Source organism: Acanthaster planci, linkage group LG06, assembly GCF_054643075.1.
Source record: "Acanthaster planci isolate LZ-2023a linkage group LG06, COTS_SCS, whole genome shotgun sequence".
NCBI lineage: Eukaryota > Metazoa > Echinodermata > Asteroidea > Valvatida > Acanthasteridae > Acanthaster > Acanthaster planci.
In genome coordinates this window covers 19,610,796-19,625,575 of record NC_141782.1, presented here as the reverse complement: position 1 = coordinate 19,625,575, position 14,780 = coordinate 19,610,796, and the positions used below count along the sequence as shown (strand labels likewise).

General features: G+C 43.2%; 1 protein-coding gene across 1 annotated transcript in view; it reads left to right on the top strand.

Annotated features, from left to right (window-relative positions):
• Nucleotides 1-791: 791 nt before the first annotated feature.
• Nucleotides 792-14,780, top strand: part of tonsl (tonsoku like, DNA repair protein) — a 22,237-nt gene continuing 8,248 nt past the window's right edge. The window contains exons 1-15 of the mRNA XM_022238878.2: nt 792-963; nt 3,677-3,772; nt 4,177-4,489; nt 5,300-5,458; nt 6,070-6,241; nt 6,847-6,961; nt 7,371-7,516; nt 8,182-8,334; nt 8,842-8,967; nt 9,433-9,655; nt 10,027-10,091; nt 10,239-10,328; nt 11,262-11,498; nt 12,440-12,560; nt 13,371-14,395. Of these exons, the coding sequence (XP_022094570.2) occupies nt 933-963; nt 3,677-3,772; nt 4,177-4,489; nt 5,300-5,458; nt 6,070-6,241; nt 6,847-6,961; nt 7,371-7,516; nt 8,182-8,334; nt 8,842-8,967; nt 9,433-9,655; nt 10,027-10,091; nt 10,239-10,328; nt 11,262-11,498; nt 12,440-12,560; nt 13,371-14,395 (3,072 nt within the window). The 5' untranslated portion in view covers nt 792-932. The remainder of the gene's footprint in view (nt 964-3,676; nt 3,773-4,176; nt 4,490-5,299; nt 5,459-6,069; nt 6,242-6,846; nt 6,962-7,370; nt 7,517-8,181; nt 8,335-8,841; nt 8,968-9,432; nt 9,656-10,026; nt 10,092-10,238; nt 10,329-11,261; nt 11,499-12,439; nt 12,561-13,370; nt 14,396-14,780) is intronic.

Below are 14,780 nucleotides of genomic sequence, written 5' to 3'. Positions count from 1 at the left end.
TCTTTTTCCTGAATTTCCCCGTCCATTTTATGGTATATCCCTTGTGCAAGTAGTCCAAAAGAACCTCCTCATAATTATGGACAGTGGTGCGCTCAGGCTCATGGCGAGTTCTGCGTGCCGCGGCGCACACAGAGTAGTTCTTGACCAGTAGGAATAAATGACACTGTCTCGCATCCAGTTGCCAGGCGTTTGAACGCAGTGGGAAATGGAGGCTTTTCAGTCACGTGATTTTTGACAGTCAATGTTCAATTTACACAGTGCACGGGACACCTCTGCCCGTCATGTTATGTCACGCGGCGTGAAACCTTGATACACGGTCACATTGCGCGTACGTTGTACAATAGGGTATTTATGAATTCACTTAATATAGTACAATACTTTCCCTACGACTCAGAAATCTACCATTGCTATTTCCACAGGCCAAACTGACTGATATCGCCTGACATTTGTTCTTTTGAGAATCAAGAGTGGCAGTGTGTGACGGACAAAATGACACAATAAGAACTAGTAGTAGAAGTAGTAGTAACTGTTAAAAGAATTGAAGAGGATCCCTGAAAATTTGGATATTATTTTGCCAGAAGTTTTATTAATGTTTATGTTGGGTCCAAAATTTATTTTGAAATGACAAATTATTTCATCGCATTGGCAAACCTACTATTATTTGCTTGTTTTTTTCCATCAACAAGGGCTTTCATAAATTGGTGATAAGTCGTACAAGATTATAGAAGCTTTAAATATATTTAACCATAAATTAATTTCCCTCCGGAAAAAAAAGAGCATTCCCAATCGCGGGAATTTCAAGATGGCGACTCCCTCTGTAGTCGAGTTCCACGGGTCGACAAAATGTTGAGTGAAAAAATCGAGGCAGCGTTCGAAACAAGATTAATTAATGGACTTCTCATCCACGTTGTGAGCTCTTGCATTAATAGGACATGAATTCTAATGACAAAAAGGAGTTTAGACGTAAGTTAAGTATGTTTTGATGGTAGGCCTAGGCCTTTTCTCGCGGTCACTGGCCATGCTGGCGGTCTGAGGTTGCTCCATTTTTTAACATGTTTAATGATTTAGGACTATTGGCTTGCACTCACGTCTGGGCGTAGGGGTAGCCCCACGCGTAGGGCTGTAGTGGCTTTCTTTTACAATTTGTCTGTTTTCTGTCGCCACCACAGAAAAGAGACAGATTGTAAAAAAGAGCCTCTCCTCTTCATTCACTTTGTACAGGGATATACCGGATATGCATATTCTGATGTTTTCCTCCTTTTTGCTGCAACATGATAGGCCTAAATATAACTGAAACCCTTTCAGTACAGTGTTGGTGATATTCATAGCGCATAAATAGTGAAATTTCAGGCACATTTGATGTAAAGGGAATAAGAGTTCAGTCAATAATTCAGATTTTCCCCATAGACGGCATCACTATTTTTGCCCCGAGTGTGAAATATAGAATAGCTACCAAATGACCAATCAGAGAGAAGAATCAAGAATCAGTGACATCATCCTGACTGAGAATTCTCGCGATGAGACATCCAGGAACTTTGGTACACTATTGAATAGCACAAAGGGTAAATTTGCCCCTTTACCGTGTTAAAAGTCCATAGTGACGTCATGCCGACTGCGAGAATCGGGACATTGTACCCGGGACAACTCGTACCGAGTCAACTTATACTCGAGACATCTCGTACCCGACACATTTGATACCCAGAACAATTCGTACCTGGTAATAAAATGCATTTTACTTGCTTTTAAATTGATTTACGATTTTTCAATATCCTATACCATAATTCTGATGTGATGTCTCTTCAACCTACCCCTGTATGATAAAATGTAATTTCTCTTGGGTTATGAGTTGTCCCGGGTATGAATACTCCCAGAACTGTGGGGTCTGATGTCTGCTCAGCCGTGGGAGCGGAGCGTACGTCGGACCCCACAGTTTTGGGGGGGAGGGTACGAATTGTCCTGGGTACGACATGTCCCGGCATGACTTGTTCTGGGTACAAGTTGTCCTGAGTATGAATTGTCCCGGGTACGAGATGTCCAACATTAGTTTTAATTTATCATCATCATGGGGCCTACCATGCATGCTGTTTGCAGACTTTCATTTGTCATTTTGAGCAACAGCTTTTCCAGCAATAAAAGACTCATTAATCACCGAAAATGATTTTGTCTCGCTGTTCATCCCCGGACCCCGTGTACATTTTGTAGGCTACCCCCAGAACTATGGGGTTCGATGGCCGCTGCACTCCCATGAGATCATTGCTTCTAAGGAAATAGGAATCCCCCGCCCAGTTGAATGCTAACCATCATAACCCCTTTAAAATTGCACAGATTGAGGCACTAAAATTGCGCACGTTCAAAGATTGCACTCAGTGTTACCTGCACAGATTTAAACTATGCCAACCTGATAAAAAGTGCGCAAGAAATATTGTGCAAGTTGCGCACTTTAAATGATTGTGCTGGACAAAGGTAGGCCTAATGTACTTTTAGTGTGAAACATGATATTCTTTTTATTGAAAAAAAAACCCAACAATTGAAGTGACCAGATAAACTGCAAAGGGTCAACTATAACTTTAAAATGGCAATGGATATGTGATCGGTTAATAGTCCTGATATGTTTTGGTATACTGGCATGGCAACTGACCATGCAGAGGTGAATGTTTGTGGATAGACCTTAAAATATTAGTGTGGCAAATCTTCATCAGGATCCATACATTGACACAGTGAATTTGTACACATATTGCATGATGTGGGATTCAGAGCTAGGGCAATTTAAGACTTTTTTACCCTTAAAAAATTCCTCAAACATCCGCGATTGTATAGCCGCCACGTCCCTCATTTCCCACTTACTGTGAAACCAATTAGACTTTACAACAGGTGGTGAAATTAGGGAACTGGAGACTGTACAGTCATGGACGTTAGAGCCACAAATCAAAAAAAGGAAATGACAAATTCTAAAAGGTATTGTAGGGATCATTTTAAAATTATAGATAGATAATATTTCAACTTTTTGAGGTAAAACTCAAAAATGAACGCGATGGGTGTGGTGGCTCTTGAATCTTGGTCACCTGACCTTCAGCTGTGTGTTGTAATGGCTTGGCCATGTACTCACTCAGTCACAGAAGGTGAATTTAGTAATTATATTGTATCAGTTCACTGACTTTGGACTGGCAGTAATCTTGGTTATGTAATAATGATAATAATTTATTCATTTATAAAGCGAAAATTTCATATAGATATGTTCAAATGCGCTGTACAATGAAGACATTAAGCGTGGAACAGTGAATACATTTACATGTAAACATGGTTGATCCAATGGCACACAAGGGCGCCTCGGGCAGCCGCCAAACAACCCACATTCACCAACATCAGTAAAGGGAAACAGTAAAAAGCAGTTACAGTTTTAGAGGTGGGTAGAAAACCCCAGAGGAATATTCTGGGTAAAACCTACGGAGTCAGGTAGGGACTGAAAACCCAATCCACATGTGGACCGGGCCGGGAATCGAACCCGAGACCACAGAGGTGGAAGGTGAGGAAAGTACTACCTTGTTAACCTGACTCCCCTATGTTGAAATCAACCACAGTTTTCAGTGGTTTTGCACATATGACACTTATTGGTTCCTTACCTCTTACAAATCATCATGCTTACCATTTTAAATGTACAACTCAAAACCCTCAACAGGACTCCAAAAGGCCAAACTTAAGGCACAAGCGAGTGGCAAACTAAAGGACGAAGCTGAGCTCTGCAATGTCCTGGGAGAACTACTGTCCCGACATGGTAGGTCCTACTACTATTGGCCTTTGCAGATACTAATCGAGTGGGCACGATTAATCGAACAGTTTCAAATCCACAAGTAGTGCAATGAGTAGAAGAAACTATTTCCGATGTAGTCGATTAATCGATATACTCGCCCAGCGGTACTCTCAACTTTAGTTACCACTATCAGGCCTTAAGCTTTTCGTAACTAGTCCACCAGGCAAGTTGACTTCTTTCTTTTCACTAGCCCAGGGGACATTGTTCAGCAAAACTAACTTTGACTGGCGCTTTTCAACTTTAACTTTTCCAACTATTAGTTTTCAACCAGGCAAAAGTCATGTTTGTAAACTTTTCTAATTTATCTTGACAAATAAGACAAATGAAAACTTCTAACCGTGAGTTAATAAATACATTCATGTTATCAGGAGAGTACGAGGAAGCCATAAAGGAACACCAGCAGGAATTACGGCTGTCTGAGTCCTTGCAGGATGTCATCGGCGCTGCCATCGCCAACCGAAAGATTGGCGAATGCTACAGTCAGCTGGGCCACTATAAGAAGGCCCTCCGCTACCAAGGGCGCCACCTAGAGTTGGCGCGCTCGGTGAAGAACCACGTCGAGGAGCAGCGGGCGCGGGCGACCATCGGCCGGACATTCTTAATCCAGGGGGAGAGCATGCGACAGGATCATCCCAATGAGGCGATCCATGTGCTGCAGAAAGCACGAGAGTCATTCCTCAAGTAAGGACTGCAGAGGAAGGTGCAGAAGAAAGAATTCCATATCAAACCATCACTGTTTGAAAGTGCCATGAACACAAACAAATTCACCAGACTTGTTTCCATAAAGAAGTGAACCATTTTACTTTCTAAACACCTCTTTAAGGCTCGTTCCTTTTTAACTTCGCGTTTAGGATACTCAAATATTGTGATGATTCAGTAAAGAGTTCTTCCCACGTCATATATTACAAGAGATCGTTTATGGTGACTTTACACTATTGGAATGTTTTTGAAGCCTGAGCACCCAATTGGATTTACCCAGTGGACAGATCAAGCTTTTGTGTCTAAAAAACAGCTTTACAGATTACCTAGTACCTTCAAAGACAAAGCAAAAGAGAGATGTTATCGGGAAATTTTACAATGAAAACCAACATGGAATACTGAACCAAATTTCATTACAGCCAAAGATGATTGATTAGTTGTGCTCTTCAAGTCTGTGCAAGAATAGAAATGGATTCCCAACTTGGAAGCAGAATCGTGATTCCACTCCTTCAGTGAATGAACAGAGGGATCGATTCTGTGTGCCTCGAATGTAGATTTCTTTTAACACATCTGCCAGGCCATGCCATTAAATTGAATCCTACATCTGAGAAATAGTTCGATTTAATCGAAGAAATCGATAGAAATAGCCATGGGGAAAACCTGTGGTCTTACTGACGCATCATCTTTTTCTGGAATGATTTTCTTGAAAGAATGAGCCAAGGCCTGCTTTAATATGCGTCATTTTATTATCAAGAAAAGGCAAAAAAAAAATGGATGCCTGTTTTCTTGAAGGAGCCTGGAAGTGTGTGGTCTCCTGAAGGGCGTAGTCTCAGACAAGGAGCTGATGGAAATGAAAGCCCGACTGTACCTGAACATTGGTCTGGTATACGACTATCAAGGAGACAATGGTAACTCGGCCAAGTTCATCAAGCAGGCCATCTTCATTGCTGAGTAAGTAGTGGAATGAAAGGACTATTGGCCTTAATATTAGGAACACTGTTTAATCCCACGTTCTTTGGCCATTTTCAAGGGACCTTCCCGAACCTTTAAAATCCTGTCCTGGGCAGAAGTGCTGTGGTATATCCTTGAACTTTCTAGGAACAGTCAGCCCCCCCCCAAAAAAAAGTGGTTGGGCTGTACCTTTCTGAATCCTCAGAACCCCTTCTTAATACCTTCAAAATTGTCAGGATCTAGAAGGATTAGCGTGATCAAATTATAGACATTGAGCAGATGTCCAGAAAGAAGTTGGGCGGGTATGAACAAGTGCATGATAATTTATCTTAACCATTACCGACATCTAATATCAGTAAGAGAGAAATGTCTCACCAGTATGATTTTCCAGTCAGTTATAACTTTTTCCTTTGCAACTGGACCTCTGCCTGATTATCATGTTACAGGAATATCTACAATAATTACTGAACTCGTCTGAATGGTCCCCAAGTGGTCATTCATTGTGGATTAGAATTAGTTTGGGTAAATATTCACAAGTAACCAAACCTTGGAACAAAGATTGGGGATGTCAGGTTGTAAGGTTATTTCATTATCTCCTTATGTTCTTATAGGAAGCACCAGCTTTTGGAGGACTTGTACAGGAGTCATTGCTCCCAGGGCGACATCTACCAGAGGACCGGGGAGAGCACCAAAGCGATGCGATCCTTTGAGAATGCCATGAAGGTTGCCAGGCGACTCAAGGATAAGAACTTGGAGAGTGAAGCCTTGTCATCCTCAGCTAATGTAAGTAGAGCCTTACATATTCCTTGTGTCATGGTGAAATAGTCCCGGTCCAGTAATAAGGATTTTGCCTTTCAGTAATGTATGACTGTAGCAAGCTTTATTGCACCGACAAGCATCAATTTTATGCTTCAGTGGTTTGCAATGTGTAGGAGCTCAGCTGGCCTTATGGCCAAGTATGAATTGCATGGCTACAGCTGATAATTACACTTGTGCTATGGCAGCCAGTGGCTAGTGGCTGTAGCCATTTCCCATAGATATTTGTGTCTTTGTAAGTCATAGCCGAGAAATTTAGACTCAGCCTTAGTCTTTGTTTTGCAAGTGCAGCCTCGCTTTTGTTCCAACATGGCAGTTCCAGAGAAAGAATGAGTCAGCAGGGTATGTGTTGCCCTTTCGGAAGCCTTCTGTTAGAAGCTAACCCTAACTAACCCTTCATGGGTCCTGTTGAGTCTGTTATCATGTGGTCAGTGGGTTAAGTACCCCCAAGGGGAGATGTAGACCCAGGGCATCCGAGGCTAAACAGAGGGTACTGTGACATGGTGTCCCCAAGGCTTTATGAAATGCCAAGGAGTGTTACACAATTGTAGACTGTTTCTCTGCTGAATCAGGTGTTCATCCTGCTTGGAGACTTCCACGCTGCCAAGCGAGGCCTCAAGAAAGCTTACAAACTGGGCTCCCAGAAACCAGAGGACAGAGAGCTGGTCATCCGGACTCTCAAAGCAGGTCAATTTTGCCACACATCATTATCGCAAAACAGTACACGATAAATATGGAACCCTAATCTTTTCAAACCCTTCAAATGTTTTCGGATTCAGATTTTTACAGATCCTCCTACCAGAAGGTTTGGGATAATTTCCAGGATTTGGGAAAAGACAGTCACGCATTTTTGACATGGGGTTGACTCATTTGAAACTTACACAGTATGTTCCCTTGCGTTCCTGTGATATATTTTGGAGGAATCAGGAAGGCTCGTAGCGAATATTCTTTGTGATTCAGAGTTAAATTTGGTCGTACTGCTGTTCTTTTCTACACCTGTATATTCTCTGTGTGTTTTATGAGGTCCACCCGTTACTTTTCAGAAAAAGCAAATTACAGTCTTTAAACTTGAAGTTGATTGTGCTCTTGTTCACAGCAATCCACGGTTGTCGTCTTCAAGAGGAGCTTGAGGAGGCGGGAGATGCTGCCTACCGAGAGAGACTTCCGTTGTACGAGTCGCTCGGTGACCTTTGCTCAAAGGTCAATGCCTTTGCCAGGGCTGCTGTTTACTACCAGAAACAGGTAGGCTCACCAGCGAGTTTGTGTAGTAAATTTATAGCTTTAATATACTAGTGGTACCTTTTGTCAGGTTGATCTAAGCCACCGCATGGTTTTGACTGGTTCTTCAAAATGCAGATTAACGTTCTTCCATAGGTTAAAGAGCACCTCTAAGGAAAACATATTTTCTCTGATTTTATCTGTTCAAGTAAATGTGGAAGCATCCAAATCGTACACAGTGTCATTTGTCTTCCGATCTCAACTAATAACAAGCTAAAAAGGGCTTTTTTTGGGTTCATGCCAAGATGCGAATGCTGAATGTAGATTGCATCATTTGGAGAAAACAGAGAGAATGAGGGGAACCCTCTCCCTGTGTTCATAGTGGATAAACCCTTGTGTATGTTGAGCTCTGTGAAGACAAATGACACTGCGTTCAATTTTGATACTTCCACGTTTATTTTCCTTAGAGGTGCTCTTTAAACCTATCAAATATCGCACTGGTAGTGTGCAATATGCACATATGTTAAGCTACAGTTGGTAAACCGCTTGTCAGTTTTGCCTGGTATCCTGGATAAGTTTGTGCATGTGGTTACCACGGAATACTGACCAGTGGTCAACAACAAACTGTTTTACCCTGAAGAAATTTTGATGAGCTTTGTTTTTTTTGTGTGTGAATTCATTCTCTGTAGCTGTCTTGTGCCATGGCCCTGAAGTGTGACCCAAAAGAGCTGGTGCCCATCTTTATTTCACTGGCGACCACCTACGCAGATGACGGCCAGCATGGCAAGGCCATCGAGATGTATCATAAGGAGTTGGAGCTGAGAAAAGGTCACCCGAAAGAGGTATGCACAACTCTGGATAAAAAGAACCCTCAGTAACTTGAATTACCTTGGCAGTTCGGACCAATGAAGGAGATTATGGGGACGGTGCTTTCCAAGATGAAAGTTGGGTGATTCCAACGTCCATGTTGCATTCTCATAACCTGTAACAATCCGTCAACATTCATGAGGATGTCCTACAGAAAGCTGTTATGACGATGAAACTATTGTTTTCTAACACTGTGGAAGATTTTGAAGTCTGAGGAAGAATCTAATGAAATTTCCTGTGGAGTGTGAACATTAAACATGGTAATGTGATCGTTTGCTAATAAATGGAAACTGAAATAGAAGGATGTCTCTGGGGGTATAGGATGTCATGGGCAATAGGCCTCATTTAACCACTTCATGAAATAATATGCACAATGTGCTTCAATGTACAGCCATCTACATAAATGATCTGTTGGCCACCATGTTCATGGATGTTTTGTTGGACATTACTGAGAGGCTGTGTTACCGGTCTCATCCTTGTAGGAGGCAAGGACGTGGCTCAACATTGCCGATGCTCAAGAGAGATCCTGGCTGGCATTCGAGACCATCAATCAGTCCTACAAGACAGCCGCGGAGCTTGCTAAGAAGTCCCAACATCCCAAGCTCCAGGTAACGGCCCTTTTCTTCATTCCCACCCTAGGCTCCTCCACCCCTACTCTTACCCCACTCCCTCCCCGACCTTACCCTGCTTGCATCCAGGCCAACAAATTCTGCCCATCTCTGCCCGGTCTATCCAAGATTTGCACTTAGAATATTATATCTTTGCCTTGCTGACGTGGGATAGCCGGCTTCTCACCAACTTGTCAAGTTGTCCAGTCAAATTATAGGGCAGACAGAATGACAACCAGTGAACTCTGGAGCGGTTGCGTATCCTCTTCCCAGCGAGGACAGACTGCCGGTTGAAGATAATCTTAGAACAACAAAGGACACAAAAGTCCATCAAAATGTGACGCCAGGTTGAGCTTATCAAACACTGTCAAGTTTTCCTTCGGCGACCAGTGGAGCTGCATTAATCCTGACCTCTCAAGACTTGCAGTTATAAAAAAAATACAAAACATTTCTTCCGATCTTCAGCTGCTGGCTCTGAAGTCCATGGGTCTCCTCCAGCAGAAGCACAAGCAGGAGCTGTTGTACGGCAGCACGATGGAGAAGATCCACCATCTCAAGGAGCAGCACGACATTGCATCGGACGATGAGGATGAGATCAGCGAGGGGGAAGGAGATGGGGGCGGAGAGGAGGAAGGGGAGGAGCAAAGCGAATCCTGGGAGGTGGATGAGCTGGAACTCTCCGAATCAGGTACTCGGAATCTTTTGCCAATTCACTCTTTTCAAGCACACTGATAACAATGTTTCAGTTTGAGTCTCAACCCCTCACTGATGAATTTTCTGCAGATGTTGCAGAGCTGCAATTTATTTTTGGTTTTTAGCTCTCACAGTGGTGAACAAGTACATACAGTATAGCCTAGATAGAAAAACAGCCCAACAAACCGACAGACAGACAATTTGAAAAACACAAATGGGCGAACAGTCACAATTGCTAAAACAAAATAAATCAAACAGTACAAGCAGCAAAGTATAAAGATTCATTGAATTTACTTCACAAGCAGATATTTTGCATTTTAACTTTTTAATTTGTCCATTTTTATCAACTTTTCTGTGTGTCTGCAGAAGAGTCTGAGGTTGAGGAGGAATACGACCGATCTTTGGCTACCAAGAGAGCAAGGAAAACAAAGGTATAATAACTAAACAGGTTGTCTCTTCAGGTTGAAAGGTCCGGAGAATCGCTGAATTTGTGACGAGATGCAGGAATGATGCCTAGGGGGACTGATTCGTTCATTGCCACTGAATTGTTCTTTGCTCGTGCCAATTCATTTTGCCAGTTTGCTAAGAGGAATGAGAAAGGAGAGACACTGCTTCACAGAGCCTGCATCGACGGAAACATCAGACAAGTCAGGAAGTTATTACAGCAGGTGACTCCTTGCATAGAATGTTGAATTATCAGGTTAACTTCTGATAGATATAAATCCAACTGTATCCCTTTAGATAACATTAACTTATCAGTATATCACAGCTAAAGGCATGACTTCTGACACGAAGACATAAGGTTATGCTATTTGTTTTTGTTAAAGCAACTTTTCTATGGGTCAAAAAGTTGGTCAGAATGTCAATTGTTGCATCCAGTACAATGTGTTTTTGTGAGTTTCAAAATGGAGCATGCCAGCAGCTCTGCTCCCTTCTGTCCGGAATAGCAGTGTCCTTAGCAGGTGCATTGCAAAACGAGCACAAAAGTTTCATGTTCTACAGCCTCCATAAGGTCAAAATAAGTCTCCAGTTTCTGGTCATGAGCTGATTCCAAAAGTGGTGCGGCGACGCAGCTTTTTTTTTTACCCTCACTTTTATTTTCTGGAAATAATGTACAATAATGTCCATCGTGACTGCATGTGCACGTAACTCCGGCTGCTGCCAACACTAAAATAGACTGGCCCCGCATTTTTACTGTTAAAAAGCATGTACATGTACACAGGACATAACACCACCTCATTTGTCTGGTTCCCAGATGTAAATCTATAATACAGAAATAACATCATCTGAAAAAGAGTGCCCGACTAAATGTATGGGGGACTACAGGGACTCCTTCACTGTACATACATGTATCACTCAACTGTACCCCATCAAAAACAGGTTAAAATTACGCAGTAGCAGGATTCCAGTCAATTAAGCATGTTTGGCAGCTTTTGGACATCATTTAATAAGAAATAAGAAAGTTTTTTATTTTGCTGATGCGCAGGTCTACGGCGATGCGCGTGCTGACCAGAAACCGGAGACTTTTTTTTGGCCCAAAGAAAATAACTGCACCTGAGCTGAAGAAGGGTGAATAATTTTTTAAATTTTCTTACCCTCAGGGTCACCCGGTCAACCCTCGCGACTACTGCGGGTGGATCCCGCTGCACGAGGCCTGCAACTTTGGCCACCTGGCCGTGGTGGAAGCGCTGCTGGACCACGGCGCCGACATCGACGACCGAGGCGGGGACGGCTGCAGTGGCATCACCCCGCTCCATGACGCCATCAACGGCGGCAACTTTGACGTGGCCCAGTTGCTGGTGGAAAGAGGAGCCAACATCCACGCCAAGGATGACAAGGTTGTTATCTTGAAGAGGCTGTCATACGGTGTTGTACTTCATTTCTATAGTTACTTTATAAGTTCATTCAAATAGTCACAAACAGTGCCTCTACTGCTTCTCTTGGTGTCTCTAATACTAACAATGGATGAACAATAACCAGGGAGTGTCTTTGAGGCAGTTCATGTGTTGATAGCCTGTGGCTCACAGTGAGACTCAGGGACTTGTGTCGACTTCTTGTGAAGCCACTGAAGTATTGTGAAGTACTTGACTGCAATGCTGGAATACTCTGATGTTATTGAATTGCAGGTTGTCAATATCAGAATGACTTAGTCACAAACAGTGCCTCTACTGCTTCTCTTGGTGTCTCTAATACTAACAATGGATGAACAATAACCAGGGAGTGTCTTTGAGGCAGTTCATGTGTTGATAGCCTGTGGCTCACAGTGAGACTCAGGGACTTGTGTCGACTTCTTGTGAAGCCACTGAAGTATTGTGAAGTACTTGACTGCAATGCTGGAATACTCTGATGTTATTGAATTGCAGGTTGTCAATATCAGAATGACTTTGAAGGGGAAATTGAAGTATGTCGTCTTTGATAGACATTTTCCAATTAAACTTAAATCTTTGAATTCAACTGAAATTCAAACATTCATTGGTTACTTGGTTGCCTTGAAGTAATTAGAGACTAATGTCTTTCTGCTGATTATGTTACAGATAAAGCAATTTTTCTTCATCAATACATCATTGTTATGGATTGCTGATTGTTATGGATCCGTTGGCTTCACTGGGTACATTTTTTTTTAATGTTTATCATTCCAAGTCATTTTAAAAATTATGGTCAGTGTTGAAGATCCGATCTTGATACAGGTGAATTCCAGTGACTATCCATTTTGGAAGCCAGTCTGCCAAAGTAAAAGCTTAGTGGTGTGAACATGCATTCTCCACACTCACTCATGCAGGGCCTGAATGCGGCCAACACACTGTCGCAGTGGTTGGAGACGTACGCCAGTGATCTTGATCAGGGTACCAGGCAGGATGCAGAACAGTTGGCCGAGACACTTCAGCAAACCACAAGGGAAGGTGAGCACAAATACTTCAAAACTGAATAGTAATATTTTTCTTTAACCAAAAGTTTACTTTTAAAATTATTTCCTAATTACTGTCATGTCAATGAAAACTTTTCGAATTTGAAACCTGACTTGGTGAGATTGTCAGCGATCAACCACTCTGGTTCAAACTTTCAGGTTGTTTCAATACTTGACATATTTTGTGTACTTTACCCTTTCCCCTCCCACCCCTCTAAAAGTGCATTTTTGTCGACATTTTTACTTTAATAAATCTAGCTCCGATGCTGCAACCCACAAGATTCTTTCTGAGAAATAAGGCCGAAATAAAAAAATACTCAGTCTCTGGTCAGACCAAAGTTCCAGAATAGATGCAGCGATGCGGTTTTTTTGGGGGGGGTGGGGTGGTTTTTGAAAGACTGGCAACAGTCACGGAAATGAGTGGCATATTTAATCAAAGAGCAAAGGCTAGTAGTAGCACGTCGCACGTCATACCGCCATTGTTGTTGATCAGCTGGCTGCAACTTTGTAACCTACCCATGGTCATCTGTTTGTGTTCGACATCAACATTATGCAGTCTTAACCGATCTATCACCGGGTACGAGCTACCCACGTCTGGTTCTACCCATTAGTCTGGTTCCCTTAACAAATTGCCCTTCCGACTTATGGACTTGTGGCCAGGAATCAGTCTACTTGCGAACATTCAGGCGGTGCGGAAATAGAGGGCGCTGTTTTGAAAATGCGCATGTTCTAAGTCGACGCTGACCACAGACTGACCTTTTTTTTTGGCCTAACTAAGATGACTTCTGATACCCATTTGTTTTAGGCAACCCTCGGCCATCTCAGCCAAGGCCGAGAAGAGCCTTGGATAACACCGATCTGTTTGACAGAGAAGATGGACCCAGTCAGGCCTCTACCTCCTATCGTCACCAGCAAACAGCATCCAGTGGCAATTCTAGAAGTGGGGAGACAGGTTCGAGATGTAGATCCACTCCTGCCAGAGACGATCAGAGATCACTTGGGGGGAAAGACCCCATGTCTTCAAGAAACAGACGCAGGACATCTCTTCTTCGGAGGGACGTAGGGAGAAACAGCAAGTGTGACTTGGAGGACGATGAGGACTGCTTTGAGACTCTGCCTGGCCCCGATGCGGGAGAGGACTCTGATGAAGGCATGGAGATATCCCAGGATGCAATGCCTGTTATGACATCACATACTCGGGCCCGAAGAACTCCAGGGCAGCTACAAACATCAGATAGGACAGGAGATGCACCAGAGGTTGAAAGCGATCTAGTGTCTGATGAGGATTCTTACGATATTGAAGATGATGATATCAGTGTTTTCCCTTTACAAAATGGCCAGAGTACGTCAGCAGCAGATGCGTCAAATGCCCGACAGGCCTATATCACTGCAGTGTCTAACGTTGGCAGTGCAGCAACAAGAATCTCTCAGCGCCCAGCCCCAGCGGGCTCCTCCAAACCGAAGCCGACCAATGACACGCCAGCTCTGATACCAGAGGAGGAATACACCGGCGGTGACAATTGGCTGGTTCAAGATGTCGCGACCCAGCCCAGCAAGCGCAAACGAATGGACGTAGATTACGTATTCAGGAATTCTGGCTCGTCCTTGCCAAGCACTTCATCTCCAGGTCTTAGTGAAAGTCAGTTGAGAGGCTTCCAGAAGCCCCCGTTCCTGAGTCGAAAGTCCAAGAGGTCGAGGCAACTAAAGTTAACTAACATGGGAACTGCTGTGATATCCAGACATGCCATGGAGGAGAGACGAGTGCCTTCCCCTCTCATGGAGGAAGGAGATAGTAGGACAGATTCAGAAATGGATTTTAGTCAAATGCAGGTTTGTATGAGCCCTCCCTGAACTTGTCTTATAAACTTATAAGCTGATCGACCCTAACCCTCTCAGTTCTCTCAGATCCTTAAAAACATCTACCAGTATTTTTTTGTAGGATTTTTCAGGATTAACCACTCAGTGCTGGGGTTCCTTGTACTGGAGACCTTAGGTTTGTATGCATAGCCGGAGTGCCCGAAGTCAGCCAAAGGAGTTGGGCCTTGTAATAAAAGACCGTACTCGGAACAAAAGACCGAGCTGCTGGGAATTGTCAACATTTTTCAGCACAGAGTGCTGACATAAGCAGGTGTAATCCGTCATTGTTTTGAAATGGTATACCACTGTTGTTCAGCATTCAGCGCCCGCGGATTATCAGTGGGGACAAAAGTACTCC